At 39.9% G+C, this 15,840-nt stretch overlaps 1 protein-coding gene across 2 annotated transcripts in view; it reads right to left on the reverse strand.

Moving 5' to 3' along the window:
* Positions 1–5,930: 5,930 nt before the first annotated feature.
* Positions 5,931–15,840, reverse strand: part of PRRX1 (paired related homeobox 1) — a 78,005-nt gene continuing 68,095 nt past the window's right edge. The window contains exons 4-5 of one of the 2 annotated variants that reach the window (XM_020874139.2): positions 14,963–15,034; positions 9,058–9,242 (exon numbers count right to left, since the gene is read on the reverse strand). In XM_020874139.2, coding sequence (XP_020729798.1) covers positions 14,980–15,034 — 55 coding nt within the window. In that variant the 3' untranslated portion in view covers positions 9,058–9,242; positions 14,963–14,979. Of the gene's footprint in view, positions 9,243–14,962; positions 15,035–15,840 lie in introns of both variants that reach the window. The other variant, XM_020874138.2, reaches the window with a different exon arrangement.

A 15,840-nucleotide genomic window follows, 5' to 3' on the forward strand; every position in this document is an offset into this window, starting at 1 on the left:
GGAAAACTAATGCAAGGGTCCATTATCAAGGTGGCCACCACCACTTGGGACTGATGTCCAAAACTGGTATGCCTGAAAATGAAAGTGCGGAGCATTTATACACTGGTTTAGTTGATGTTCTATCTACAAGACTCTGGAAATATACTGAGGATTGAGTATTTCAGTAGTGACTAGATGTACAAGTGAGGACAAGAGGCATTGCACTGGTGCTCAAGTGGTGCCCAAAAAAGACACACACCGCTGGTCTAGACACTTAGTACATCTCCACCCCTAGGGATCAGTGATTGGATCACAAGTGTACATAAACCAAACCAGGACATTAAAATTATCTCCTAGGGTATTTATAACAGGAGATGGTTTCTCAGATCTTCCTTCTAAGCTGAAAGCATGCAAGTCTCCTCTGCCAGCAGCCACTTTCCTTACTCCATGGAGAAAATTTGCCTGCAGAGATGAGATACAGACAGAGGGTTTTGGTGATGTTAAGTCTCAGTTCCAGTGACTGAGCTTCTCAGAGCCACCTCGATTCCCTTGACTCTTCCTTTCTTCCTCTGACCTACCTCCCATCCAGCTAATAAACACCCTATTTAAACCGCCTCAACCTAATTTCAATTGGGTTTCTGCCACTTGCAACTAAAGTGCGCCTGACAATATAGAAATGAGTATTACAGGTCTTCAATTCTAGAACTAAATGACCTGAGGTATTCTGTGCAACAGAGAGGATCTCAACCAAATGCCAGGTCTGCAAGACTCCAAGGATCAGACCATAGAAAACTCTGAACTGCAACAGAAACCCCACCTTGTCAAGTAAAGGAAGTTTGAAACACAATGGAGACACAATGGAAAGTACTGGGGCTTAAGAGGAACTAAAGCAATAACTGAAATCTTCCTTCTCGGCTCCTACTCAAACCTCTCTGCTCTTCTGTCTCCCCACAAGCATAATGTAAACCACAACCCAGGTAAACCACAATAAATTGGTATGCTGACTGATAGTGGACAGATAAAGTGAAAATGAAGTTGCTCAGTTGTGTCCAACTCTTTGCAACCCTATGAGCTGTAGCCTGCCAGGCTCCTCCTTTCATGGGATTTTCCTGGCAAGTTTACTGGAGTGGATTGCCATTTCCTTCTCCAGGGGATCTTCCTGACCCAGAGATTGAACTCGGGTCTTCCGCATTGCAGGCAGACTCTACCATCTGAGCCACCAGGGGACAGATAAACTCTGTTCAAAATTCTCCTGTCACCCTGTCCGAAGGAAGATTTGAAAGAAACCTTCAAGCTGAGGTCCTACAGATGCACAGAGGTCTGAGTCCAGTTTCTAAGCAAGAAAAAAATGTGGGGCCCGAATGGGTTCATATTGAACATTTATGACTCAGAAAGCTTTCTGGCATTGATTTCTAGTTAATGTAATCTCCAGAAATTAAATCAAAAGGCAGCCAAGCCTGGTGGCTCATCCATGGGGATGCTAGAGCCATATTCAGGCTAGAGAACAGACAAAGGCCTGCATATTCACATCCAGACACTACTGTTATAAATTAAGCTAACAAACTGTTAAAGAAATTATATTTCACCCTCCTCCATTAATGAACCCATTTATAATGACAGGAAAAGCCAAGTTCTCATTCTGAATTCTCAGACTGTTTGCTTTGTAGTTCCTTTCCAGAACATGGCATTTTAGGGAGCCTCTGGCCAGGCCTTAAACTGCAGCCTGTAGCCTACCCACTTCTCTTCTCACCCAGCCCCGTCCTGCACCAGAAGTAGACATGCATTGTTATTGTTTAGTTGCTAAGTTGTGTCCAACTCTTTTGTGACCCCATGGACTGTAGGCCACCAGGCTCTTCTGTCCAAGAAATTTTCCAGGCAAGAATACTGGAGCAGCTTCCCATTTCCTACTCCAGGGGATCTTCCTAAACCAGGGATCAAACCTGCGTCTCTTGTGTCTCCTGCATTGGCAGGTGGATTCTTCACCACTGTGCCACCTGGAAATAACTGCAGCATGCATATCCAAGGACCACCTATCTACCCCAACCCCCACAAATAGTCGTCCCAGGAAAAGAGGCTAATGGAAACCCTGAAAGTGGATTCCAGATCATTTGGAAAGGAAATTCTAAACCCCAAGTGCCTGAAGGATGGTCTGCAATGAGAGATACAGAATCCACGTGGGCACATTCATCTGCCCCATAGGTTCTTTGCACAGTCAGAGAGTGCTGGTGAGACCCAGGGCAGGGTGTATGGATCTTGCCAGGCCTAAGGGGATGGGCCTCGTTCCAGTGTCTGGGATCCCGAGAGCTACTCTGGCTCCAGCAGTATTTCTCTAGGTTCAGTAGTCAGACCTAGTGTCCTTTAAGTGGAGCTCTGAGTTATTTGAACTAGCATGATAGGCTTCTGCCACCTGCCACTGAAAGTATTCTTATTAATACACTTTCAACGCCAAAAATCTCAAGCAAGTGATCTATAGCAGTGGTCCCCAACCTTTTTGGCATCAGGGACCAGTTTTGTGGAAGACAATTTTTTCCCAGACCAGGGCAGGGTGGGGATGGTTCAAGTGCATTACATTCATTGTGTACTTTATTATTACATGAAATACACAGCTTACCACAGTGCAGAATCAGATTATCAGGCATTAGAGTCTCATAAGGAGCATACAACCTAGATCCCTCACATACACAGTTCACAGTGGAGTTCCGCTCCCATGAGAATCTAATGCCATCACTGATCTGACAGGAAACAGAGCTCAGGCAGTAATGCAGGTGACGGGGAGCAGCTGCAAATACAGATGAAACTTCGTTTGCTCACCTGCCGCTCACCTCCTGCTATGACATCTTGTTCCTAACAGGTCATGGACCTATACCAGTCCAAGGCCTGTGGTTTGGAGGACTCTGGTATATAACCACTGCTTCCATTTTTATCAAGCACTTATTCTTACCATAACTTGCCAAAATGTACCTTCTTCCAGCATTCAAGTAACTCTGTACTCTAGAAAATCACAAATCCAATGGCCTTTTCTCTATCTCCTATTAGCTGCTGTGCCCTACAGCATTTGAGTGTATTGAGCATTCCCTTATTTTCATTTATTTTTTAAAACTTTTTATTTTGTGTTGGGGTATAGCCAATTAATAATGTTGTGATAGTTTCAGGCGAACAGCGAAGGGACTCAGTCATACATATGTATGTGTCCATTCTCACCCAAATTCCCCTCCTCTCCAGGCTGCTACATAATATTGAGCAGAGTTTCAAATGCTGTATAGTAGGTCCCTGCTGGTTATCCATTTTAAATATAGCAGTGTGTACACGTCCATCCCAAACTCCCTAACTATTCCTTCCCCCTGTTCCCACCCCCCTCCCCCGACCATAAATTTGTTCTCTAAGTCTGTGAGTTGCTTTCTGCTTTGTAAGTAAGTTCATTTGTATCATTGCTTTTTAGGTTCCACATATAAGGGATGTCATACAATATTTCTCCTTCTATCTCTGACTTATTTACTTAGTATGACAATCTCTAGGTCCGTCCATGTTGCTGCAAATGGCGTTATGTCATTCTTTTTAATGGCTAATATTACACTGTATATACGTACCACATCTTCTTTATCCATTACTCTGTCAACGGACACTTAGGTTGCTTCCATGTCTTAGCCATTGTAATTATTGCTTGAACATTTGGGTGCATGTATCCCTTCAGATCATGTTTTTCTCTGGATATATGCCCAGCTGTGGGATTACAGAGTTATACGGTAGCTCTATTTTTAATTTTTTTAAGGAACCTCAATACTGTTCTCCAATTTACATTCCCACCAACAGTGTAGGAGAGTTCCCTTCTCTCTACACTCTCTCCAGCATTTATTGTTTGTGGATTTTTTTTTTTTTGTGATGATGGCTGTTCTGATTGGTGTTGTGTGATATCTTCAAAATTTACAAACAGCTCATGGTGCTTAACAGGACCAAAATAAACAATCCAGTCAAAAAATAGGCAGAAGACATTTCTCCAAAGAAGACACACGGATGGCCAAGAGGCACATGAAAAGATGTTCAACATCGTTAATTATTAGAGAAAGGTGGTTCCCTTCATTTTAAAAACTTCTCTTTTCTTAAATCTGAGATAACAAAGAAGCTAAGCTCTCCTCTATTTCTTAAAAAGCTCCTTGTAAATTGCTTTCAGTAGCTCTCTTCCTAATCGGAAGTGTTTTTCAAAGTCCTGTCTTTTTCCCTGGGCTAACTACTTCCAAAACGCACTTACGGAAATAATTATTCGAGTAACAATGATACTCTCTCTTCTTGAAGAATTATTCATACTGTATAAGGTGTCACTTCCTTAAAGATGAATCCCAAATTTCTGTCTCCACCATTAACCTCAGTTCTAAGCCCTACTTTTTCACTTACTGAACACTTACATTTCAGGTTTTTCTATTTTTGGCCATGCCATGTCACATGTGGCATCTTAGCTCCCTAACTAGGGTTCAAACTCGTGCCCCGCCCCCCCCACCCCACCCCCCTCGCCCCCAGTGAAAGCATGGAGCCTTAACCACTGAACTGGAAGGAAAGTCCTTAGACTTTCTCCTGTTAAGGAGAAAGATATATTGGCCCTCTTCTCTGTGATTATCTTCTCCAGTTATTGGCCCGCTCCTGTTTTTGTTGATTTTTGTCAGTGATTCATCCCCCTCGTGCCCAGGTTTCAAATCAGGGTTACTTTGACTCCAGTCTCTTTCTCCCATCATAAAGTTCTATTGATTTTTTTCCTTGCAAGCTGTTTCCTATGAATCCTTTGTATTCTGTTTCTCTTCTCTCTGTTCTGCTTCCAGTTTCTGTTCTGCTCTAGTTCATCTTCATCCTTTTACCACAACAATCCTGCTAACTTTCAATGAATCTCAATGGCCTGAGGAAAAATCCATACTCCTTTGACACATAATACATTGCAAGATGAAGAATCAACTTCAATTTCAGTGTTTTCCTCTACTCTGCTTCAAAATAAGCTCTTCATCCCTTCTAGGCCCATCTTGCCATGGTCCTGAAACACAAATTCCTCATTCTTGTATCCCTCCCTTTATCCTTTATTCTGTACCACTCCCCACCTGAAATCCATCACCTCCCCTTCTCCTGCCCAGATCCTTGCTGATGAAACTCAAGTCCCAGTTCCTCCGTGAAACTCTCTCCCATTCCAGCCCAGTGTTTTCTTGCTTCCTTTTCTGAACTCCCATCTGCTTTATTTCTTGGACACATTTATTGTCTTGAACTACAGGCTTCCCTGGTGGCTCAGAGGGTAAAGCGTCTGCCTGCAATGCTGTAGACCTGGGTTTGATCTCTGGGTTGGGAAGATCCTGTGGAGAAGGAAATGGCAACCTACTCCAGTACTCTTGCCTGGAAAATCCTATGGATGGAGAAGCCTGGTAGGCTACAGTCCATGGGGTCGCAAAGAGTCAGATACGACTGAGCAGCTTCACTTTCTATTGCGTAAACTTGTTCATGCTATAGTTGCCATTTAAATCAGATTTACTTTAATTTGTATCAAAAATAACTCATTTTCCTATTTCATTTTTCTACCACCCCCTCCCCCACTTACTACACACTCAATACTTTAACAATAGGTGCTTAAGAAATTCTACTTTGTTACTTTTTTTTTCTAAAAGAAAAGGCTGTCCTTCATCTGTTTTGTCTAATGATATACATTATTGTGGATACTAAAGGGGTGGGTGAGAAATAGCAAAACTCTCCTTAAAGGTTCACTCTACACTTACCCATTCTACTAAAAAATGCCCCCACTTTCTCCCACTGTTGTCTTTGTCTGTGAGAAACAAACAAAATATTTAGAAAATATTACTATACTCTAAGAAGTTCTCTTGTTCAGAAATTCCTCTTACCTTCACTTTTTTTCTGAATGCAGTCTTAGATCTTAGCAGATCTGTTTTTAAATTTCAAAGGGAAAAGAACCATCAGACTCAGCATAGTCGTATCCTTCTTTCTTTTTATTGAAAAGGAATCACTTCTATTCTAGCGCAAACAATGTATATTTTACATCATAAAGCAAGATATAATTTACATATTACATTTCTTATGAGATCTTTATACCCTAAATGTCATTCCCTTTTTTATCCAGTCACCTCTTCCAGCTTGATTTAACCTGCCAAGTACTCTACAAATCAGTGTCTTGTTTGGGACTGGGAACACAGACGGTTGGCATGTATTCATCTGTTATCTGGGTATAGATGATGAAGAACAGGGATATGCCTTTGAACTTCGTGGCCCTGAGGCCCTCTCACACCTGGTTTAGGAGCCAGAATGCTGTTCTTCCAAATCACATATGAAACTTCTATTTTTTAAAAATCAATAATGAATGAACAAAACTGAGTGCTGGTACCCTGTGTATATTTCTCCATCAGATCCTTACATAGTCGATGCTTGTGGTTTTGATTCACTAGCAATAAAAGCTCCTATGACTGACAGTATTGATTACTCTATGATATTCCTGGACAGCAAGCACTTGCCCAGGCACTGCCTAATTTCATCCAGCACTGGGGTTATGGGGGTTCAGGCTTTTCTCTTCACCATTCAAAATGAATGTCAGGACGAAAGTTTCAAATGACTTTGTTTCACATGATCCTCTATCTCTTTACTCCCTCTTCTAAGATTCCCCCCATTTTTAGCAAAATCTTTTCACCTATGATGTCTATTCCCTGCACTATACACCGCAAATCTTTTTTTAGTTGTTCTCCCCAAACTCCAAAGGTTCACTAGTTTCTTGGACTGCACTCTTTTCACAAAGAATGTTTTAATCTGTTAGGATGAAAACTTGATAATCTTCAGCAGCTAGTGGGACAAGAGAATTAGTTGAAGAATAGGAAGCAGTAATGTGTATTGTTCAGCCAGCCTACATAAACCATTCAGTAAGAAATGATTTAATAGTATGTTAAAAGAGGAAATCAGTTGATGAAAGCAATATGCATATGAGGGGCTTCCTTCTTATTAAAAAAAAAAGTTTAGAATCAACATTGGAAATACATTTTCAAATTGATGACTGTTTGACTGAAAATACCACCATTAGTTCAATCTGATATGCCAGGGAAAATCACAAATGTGTCCTGAAAGTGGAGCTTAAGTCCCAAATCCTTGCCTGTTACTCAGAGTTGGCATATTTGGCTAAAATCAATCTAAAGCTTTTCAACTAATTTAAAAAATTATTATAAATTCAAGTTGGTCAAGATGAAAATATAAGTCAAAGAGATGTCTGTTCTGTGTGTCTCAAGTTATTTTTTGGTCAAATGATGTGATTTTTGAGAGGTCTGCAAATATAAACCTATTTGTCATTTCCAAATGCACGGTTATGAGTATTTACAGCAAGGTAGCATCTCCTTGCTGGAAAACAAGGCTTCTGGGTACCATAGCCTTCTGTTAACATAGTATACTTTCATAGTCCCTTCCCTCCCATGGCTACAAAGTGCTGGACATACAGAGGATACAGGAAAGGATAAAGGAGCAAATGATTAGAGCCTCACAACACCCCTGTGAGGTAGGTAAGTACTGTTAGACCCATTTTACAAAAAAAAGGTAAACCAAGGCACAGCATGATAATGTGGTTTGGTCGTGTCTACCTGACAAGTTTCAAAAGCATGGGTGGAAACAAAAGAGAAAGAAACAAAAGATCAGTCAGTCCTGGCTCCCAGCCCTAGATACTAAACTTTATTTCAATAGATTAGAAGATACAAATAGCCAACAATTGCCTTTCAAATTCTTAGAATTTAGATACACCTTTAAGTATTTCACTGAATCATGTATCTTTCGTATTCCTGTTGAGTGGAAAAAGGACAGATAACTAAATGGCTTTTCCTCTGCTATGTCTAATTCTCATGATAGTTTAGTATGCATCAGCATTTCACCAGAGTTCAGGTGCCAAACTTTAGGACATTTTCATAGCCTCAATTGTTTCTAATTTATTTAAAATGCTAATGTGAAAGTTATAACTGTTCTCAGACAGCTGCTTTATCAATTGCTCTGTGGCCATAGTGAGAATTTTGTGTAGAGAAAGAAAGGAAACAAGATCCCTAATTAAAAGTCTTACCACGGTAGAAATAAGGACACTGGTGATGGTGTGAAATTTGCTCTTGGTAGTGTTTGAGAAACTGCAAACTCAAGCTTGCAAGAATATTTTATATATATATATATATATATAATATATAAATATATACAGTATATATATAAGTGTGCATCTGACTACCCTTAAGGCACCAAAGAGATGTAGGCCATGCCTTTCACAACTTAAGTGTTTGTTTTCCTAGAGAAATGTCTCTTCCTCTCTCAAGTGAAAAATATGTCTTCTATCAGATAAGCCTATGTTAGCAAATTACTCAAGAAACAACAAATATCTTTAACTTAAGATGACTGCTTGGATAGGGGTGAGGGGTAGTAGTGAGGTGATATTATCCTCTATTGCTTAGAGCTTAAATCTAGAGCTTAGAGCTTAGAATTAGCCAGACATAGCCAATCACATTGGATTAGATAGGCCAGTGACCAGATGTTGTATACAATTGCTTTTTTTTTTTCCCCATAGTAGCTGAAGGAGTAACCTTACCATAACCAACAGAGATGGAGACAGTGAGCAAGGGAATTATGTCTGGCACAAATTCTTCAGAAAGACTTTGGCTTTTCAGAAGTTCCTAGAGCTTCTATCCAGAGAACTGGGAAGAAGGATGGGGTAAGGCACTGAGGTTCAAACAGGTCAATGAGGAGACTACAGGCAATTATTCTGAATATTATATACATATATGGTTTCTTTGGCTGCTGTCGATTCTTTTAAAACCCATACAATCATGGGGGTGGGTGGGCTGAACTTAACTGAAGAAGCTCAGAGTATATTAAGCAAAGCATATGAATAGAAGGAAAAACAAAATTAACACACACAGAAACAAGTGGTGGTGGTATCCCAGAGGGAGGAGGAACATTTGCTAACTAATTTTCATTTTGCTCCTCTCCTGCTTTTCTCTGCCATGGTCCCAATAGTTTAGTTCTGGTTTTTTTTGTTTGTTTTTATTTTTTTTTTTTTCCCAGCAGATGTAGAAATGACAGAGCAGGATAGGTGTCTTATGGTTTTTGACTTCTTCTTAGGCCTGTTTAATTATTTTTTTCCTCAGTTGACTGTTGGCACCTGGTTCCTCTGTAAACTATATTCCTTGGCCTTCAGTCTCAGGTTGGCAATGCTGTTGGCCATGTTGATGCCCTGTGCAGGGTTATTGTTGGCACATGTGGCAGAATAAGTAGCCATGGCGCTGTAAGGACAAAGGAGAGAGCAGGGAGAATAACAGGCATTAGTTTCATGAAGTTGCAAGTCTGTGCCCCAGATGGGTGCAGCGCTTAGGATGGGGGCAGGCAGGTTGGACTACGTGACCTCTGAGGTCCCTTACAGCCCCAGGCTTCCATCAGTCTAAGGCCCTTAGTGTGCTGAAGGTCCTTAGTGGCAAGTGTTTTGAAGGGCAGGGGAAAGCAGTGGAGAGTGGAACAAGGTGAGGGGGAAAGTATTTTCTGTGTTGGATACAGTGAGTAATGATTTATTTCTGGGGTGAGAGAAGAAAGCTGCTTATGTTGGATAGCAGGTGTTTCATCAGCTAACCAATTAAACCAGTATTTAATCTTGTCCTGCCTACATCACTAGTTTCTGGGAGCAAGGAGGAAGAGAAGGAGGCATTTGGAAAAAGAAACTAAAGGGCATTTTGCCTTCCTCACTCTAGGTAGCTGACTTGAATTCTAACACATTTTAACACATTTTAGATAATCACTGAATACCATATTAAATAGTTTCCTTGAAGAACCAGTTAAACAACCTAATATGACTTCTCTGGCTTTCTTGATCCACTGGTTGATGGTACCAAGTATTGCAGAATCAAGAAGTTTCCATCCTTATTGCCCTTGATTTTATAACTTTTACTCAAAAGTCCTTGAGCAGCTTACACTGCATGCCGCATCCATTATTTTGGAAATGTTTAAATATCCTATATAAACTAGCAAATGATCCAGTTTCTGTATTCTTGACCTCAGAGGTAATAGTTTCTGACTGTTCTTATTGCAGAGAAAAACCCAAAGTCAGAGACTGTAATTAAGACCTAGGAATACCACTGGGCAGAAATTTGTAATTGGTGGCTTTCTGTTAATTACATCCAAGAATTTCTTTAAAAGGAAAAGTAAAGATTTCTTAGACTAGGATGCAAGGTATCTATTACTTGATACTAAATAGATATAAAGGAACAACTCATTTTAATTAAATGAACATATTTCTAGTTTCTAAGATTAGCAAAATACCTTTCAACTGAGGGCTGGAATGAGATAGACTTATAAATGGAATGACATGTGCTCTTCTGGTGCCTGCATTCCTGTGCAATTTTGTCAGCCACACAGGAGTTTGTGGTTCTGGGATCAAGTGTCGGACCAGAAAGAGAAAAAAACTAAAGCTACTCTACAAATAGAGAAACTATATCATTAATACTTATTTGGGACACCATGCAGTCAAGACTTCAAGTCAAGAATTATAGTCAAGACTCACAATAGCCTGTTTCAGTTCAGTTACTAGCAATTAACCCAGGAAAGCTGGGTTAAAAATTATAATTATATCTTACTAGAAATATACATCCTTAATTTAAGACCCTTATAACACTGTGTGTGTGTGTTTGTATGGGTGTCCTACTGCAGGAGGAAGACTCGGAAGGGTTCCAAAATAATACTACACTCTTTTATTTTTGAAAATGAAAATTTTCCAACTCTTACTTCTTTCTGGGTACCTGATCTTAACTGTCTAGACAAAGTTAGGTTCATCTATAGCACCCTGTACTTTTCCTTTTAGCACTAATTTTAATTCCTCGACTATAAGTTCCAGAGATGAGACACCTCATCTGCGTTGTTCACCACTGTGCCTCCAGGCAGAGCTAACACCATATCTAGCACATATTTGGCATTCAAGAAAGCATTTAGTGAATAGGTAAGTAACTGAGAAATACCTAGGTACTGTATGATTAAACTGATTACTGCTCAGTATCAGTGATCTCTGGCACCCTGCTGTGAGCAATGATTTCTAAAAGTATTTTACCAACAGACTTTTATTTTAAGGAACCAGTCCTTCCCATTAATTGTGCTATCTTATTAGAATGAGAAAAATCAGAAGGGACATAACAAAAGCAGGGGCTGATGATTGTATATTCTTAACCCACCACAAATAGCTTTTAACAGTAACAAAAAAATGAATAAATATTGGTGCAGGATAGATTTACAGAATAGACTATTACTTCAACCACTATCTACCAAAAGACAACAGTTGAAAAACAGTCTCAATTCAGTAGGTTTTAATTAGGAGTGAAAAAAAATAATCAGAACAACCTGTTAAAATGGGACAAGTTTTGTTGCTGTTGTTGTTGTTATAATATACCAAGAAGTTTCAATTAATTTCAAAATCCATACACATATTATCATTTAAGTTCTATATGAATTACATGCTTCCATTCAAGACCCTATCAGAAAGAAATGCAAATCCATAAATCACATAACTGAGAAATGTCTAGGATATACTGAAGTCTAAGGTTTCAAACAAACAAACAAACAAAATCTAAGTATCTAGAAAAGAGACAACTGGATTTGGGAAATGAACCTAAGTTGTAGATTATGAAATCAACCAAATCAGCCTTTCTAAGCCAGATTTCTGTGAGAGAATTAAGTCATAAAGATGATACCTGGTACCAGTTTAAATGGATAGGAGATAAGTTGGGATTTTGAGTTATCTGGGTTTTTTTGTTAAATACTGAGAATAAAACTGAATGGCTTCTGAAAACAGAAAGCTAAAATTTCATGAGGGAGCAAAAAGAGAAAAAGTTCTCTGATGGCAAACTGGAAATATGGCAAACATGGAATATTGTGCTTTTAAGTATTTGACTCAATTTCCTGAGACATCCTTTGAGATTCTGGACAAGGAAAGTCTCTTTTAATAGAGAGTCTCTTCCTTTTGATAATCAAGGGTGTGGTCCCTTTTCCTTAGTTGACAAAGGGAGTTAGAACGGTGGGGGATTAGTTTGCTAAAGATGCTGTTACTGTTTTCTAGAAATGTCTACTGTACTTGTGATTTCAATTTTGTCTATTATACAACCAGTTTGCTGTAAACTTCATAATTTACTAGTGTCATCTGGTTTTCTAGTCAGAAGACTTAGTATGGTAACACATTTCTTGGAAATATTGAGACTCTCTCTAATGCAGGCCAAATGTTAATATTCCAAATGAGATGAATGTTGATCCACTTCCCATCTGAAACCCAAATTAGTGAAATTAAGAGTTGTATTTTGCCTGGGAGACTAGATTTTCACTGAGATATCTCTCCTTAAACAGCAGGCTGTGTTTGCAGAGTTGAGAACAGCACTCTTGTCTCATTGGACTGTGGTTCTTTTATAAAGACACCACTGTGTTTTGAGACCATGACAATGCCTTTAGGTCTCTCAAGTTAGAAGGTTATCAGAATAAGAAAGCAGTTGCTATTAATGAATGAGTTTTGCAATATACTAGATGCTTGATAAATGATAAGATTTTCACTTGGTAAATGTTTAGAAAAGTTATAAAGTTTCAAAAATTGGTCTAACATTTCAGCATTGCATAGCCATAAGAAGTAAGATGAAAAAACAGAGACTGTCTTAATTCACAGCCTCTAAATAAATGCTTAGAATACATAAATCTATAGGCAGAGACCTCAGTTATATTTTGTGCATATACTAAAGAAAATGACTCTGTTTTCCTTCCAGTAGTTTGACATGAGTCTAGTCTCTCAACCTAAATTAAAAGCTCCATTTAGGCAAGTAGGGACCAGTCCTTTGACATACCAGTGCCAAGCAAGACATGTTACTGTCAGAAAAGACAAAATTAATCTAAAAGCAGCTTAGTCATGCTTTTAAAAGGCCGTAGAAATATGATGGAGAGGACCCACTTCCAAAAGTAACAACAGATGCAAGAAAGCCTTGAGTGGCTGCCAATCTGAAAGATTGTTCATGACCACCTGTTTTCCATGTCATCAAAACTTTTGAAGCTCTGTGTTAGGAAAATAAAGAGAACTCTGAAATGTTTTCTCACAAGACAGAAACCAATGAGGTTAACAAGCTGTTTTCAACCAAAGTTGGGGGGGGGGGGGGCATTCAGACCATGGTCTTCCTAAACAGGATTAAGCTTCCTGGGCTAAAAAGATGAGGTTAAAACTAATCAATTTATTAAGCACATGATAGCACAAAGAGCTTGCTTACTGACACCTAGAGATCTTGCCCATTGATCTTACCTTCTGCCTATTCCTCTAACAGGATGGAGACATGAGATAAGGACTAAGACTGGGCTTATAACATTTGGCCAAAGCAACATTTCTATTTGGTTTTAAAGAATGTAAAGTTCTTTGTGTCCGTGACCAAGAAATCACACTGATGAATAAAAGGCATGGAAGACTCAGAGATGAAAAAGAAATACTTGTATCCCATCTGTTGATTCAGCAAATCTGCTCTGGAACTTGCAGAGAGCTGACACATTTAAGTAAGCTTGAAATTTTTCCATCTCCTTATTTGGAGATTCCTAACAGATGGAGCTCAGCCATAGACAGCAGAATGCTAACGACCAGCAGGGTTAGAGTTCTGTTTTCACTGGGGGACAAATCATTTTTGATAATTTCAACCTACCTTAAGAGGTTGTCCTGAGGAATAATATGTTAAAATGGCTGTCAAACACCAAAGGAAGTATGGAAAATACTATGCATGGTATGGAAGCCAGGAAACTTACAAACATCCCCCCCTTCTGCTTTCTAGCCACCCAGAATGCAGATCCCACCAATCACAAAACAGTTAATGAGAGCTGAGGGTGGGGGTAGATAATACCTGACTTGGTTTTCAAGTCTTTGTTTTCTATTTGCTCCTTCCGGACAAATGATACCAAGCTATGGAAAAATTCACCCCAAAGACAGATCTGTCAGCCCAAGAAGTCTGTTTCTGAGTTCCTAGGGATTCTCAGATTTTTCCAAAGGCTATAGACCTTGAGGTTTTTTGAGTTTGTTTGTGATGTGTGAAGGTTGGAGACCATCTCTTGGGTTTGTTCTGTTGTCAGTGCAAGAACAACAGAGGTATACGTGCTTCCATCTAATAAAATTCAATATGAGCTTTCCTAGGGGAAATTAAACTTTTAAAGAGAGACCTAATAAATCCTTTGGGAAGTGATCTTTTGTAATTTAAGTAATCATTTCCAACTTCTGTTTTTAAAACTCAGAAGTTGATCTCTTTAAATGTGCATTTAGCTCTTAAAGTGGACACATTTGGACTATATTTCATTACTAAGACTTCAGTTTGCACTGCATGTTCAGTGATCCATCTGCCATCGTAAACATTTTTCCTCTAAAAATGTTTTATATATGAAGTCTTGCATCTTTCTGCTGTCTCAGTGATTTTTGTTTTTCTTTTTGAAATGCATGTTGCTTAACCGTAGTTTCCAAAAGCACCTGTGTGATATATAATAGGGAAATTCTTACTAGCTCAATCTTAGATACAAGGTACATAAGAGATTCATGACTAACTGGCCTGAAGAGCAACAACAGCCAGGACAAGAACATAGTTCTTCTGACCTCTGTCCTATATCCTCTAAAGCCTCACCATTCAAAGCATGTACCAAGTGTCAACAGCCTGGGCATCACATGGGAGCACGTTAGACGTACAATTCCCAGGTCTTGCCCTAGACTTACTGAATCTGAGTCTGCGCTGTAACATGATCCCAGGTGATTCATATGCCCAGTAATCCTTGAAGAGCCCTTCTCTAGGCTATCAGACTACCCTGAACTCTATGGACGTATTTGTCTTGCAGCTCTGGTTTCCAATAGTATTTCCCACTGGAAGACCTCACTGCTTTCACTTCTAGGACTGTAAGCCCCGCTTTCTTGAGCATACTTAATTCCCACTTGCACCCTACCCCCAGCAGCCACCCTCTTCCCCCTCTGACAAGTTACCTTTTCAGTGTCTTCCGTTAGAATCCGTTATGAAGCCCCTCGTGTAAACAACATCTTGGGAGGGAGGAGGATCTATTTTTGAAAGTGTGAAAGGGAGAAATGAGCCAAATGCGTTCAGCAGATGTCAGGCAGCACTGTGACCACGATCAAATGAGGGGAGGAGGAGGAGAAGGTTGGGGGAGGGAAATCGTGGATAAGGATCACTGGCCTCTCTTTCACTTGTCATTAGTCTCCTTTGAAGCCCAGCCCTCCCTCTGGAAATGGCACTCCAGACCAGTCCTGCAGAGCCAGACCATTCTTTATCTATCTTTCACAGGAAAGGATGCCCCTGAGGAAAGGTTTCTTGACTACTTCATTCAAAACGACAGTCAAAAGTCCAGGACTTGGTAAATCACTGCTGCCCAAGAGGCAACGTTGTACAAGGCAAGGAGGCTTAATAACTCTGGTGCTTCTGTGTGCTTTCATTTGCCTAAGGAAACATTTCTGAGCAAAGCAGTGAGTATGCGCGCCGAAGACAAGCTTCTTTCCCCTGACTTTGGGTAGATGAAGAAGACACTTGACAGAACAGTAGTGTCCAGTTAGGGACTACTTTGCTACTCTGGGCGACTCAGTTGCCTGCCTGACATCATCACCTCTAATATCCTCGAGGTAATGAAGGAGGTCAGGACATGCTATAAATAGAGTGAACCATATGTCTTGGTTTGCCAGGGACAATCCCAGTTTATGCCTGTTGTCCTTGAGTCATTATTAATAGCACCCCCCTTTTACTCTCACAAGTGTCCCAGTTTGGATGATTAATTCTACAACCACCACTCTGGATATAAAAGACACCCGGGGCGGGAGGGGAGGGGAACGTGGTGGTTGTTTCCCATGTCATA

The sequence above is a fragment of the Odocoileus virginianus genome, chromosome 11 (assembly GCF_023699985.2).
Source record: "Odocoileus virginianus isolate 20LAN1187 ecotype Illinois chromosome 11, Ovbor_1.2, whole genome shotgun sequence".
Taxonomy (NCBI): domain Eukaryota; kingdom Metazoa; phylum Chordata; class Mammalia; order Artiodactyla; family Cervidae; genus Odocoileus; species Odocoileus virginianus.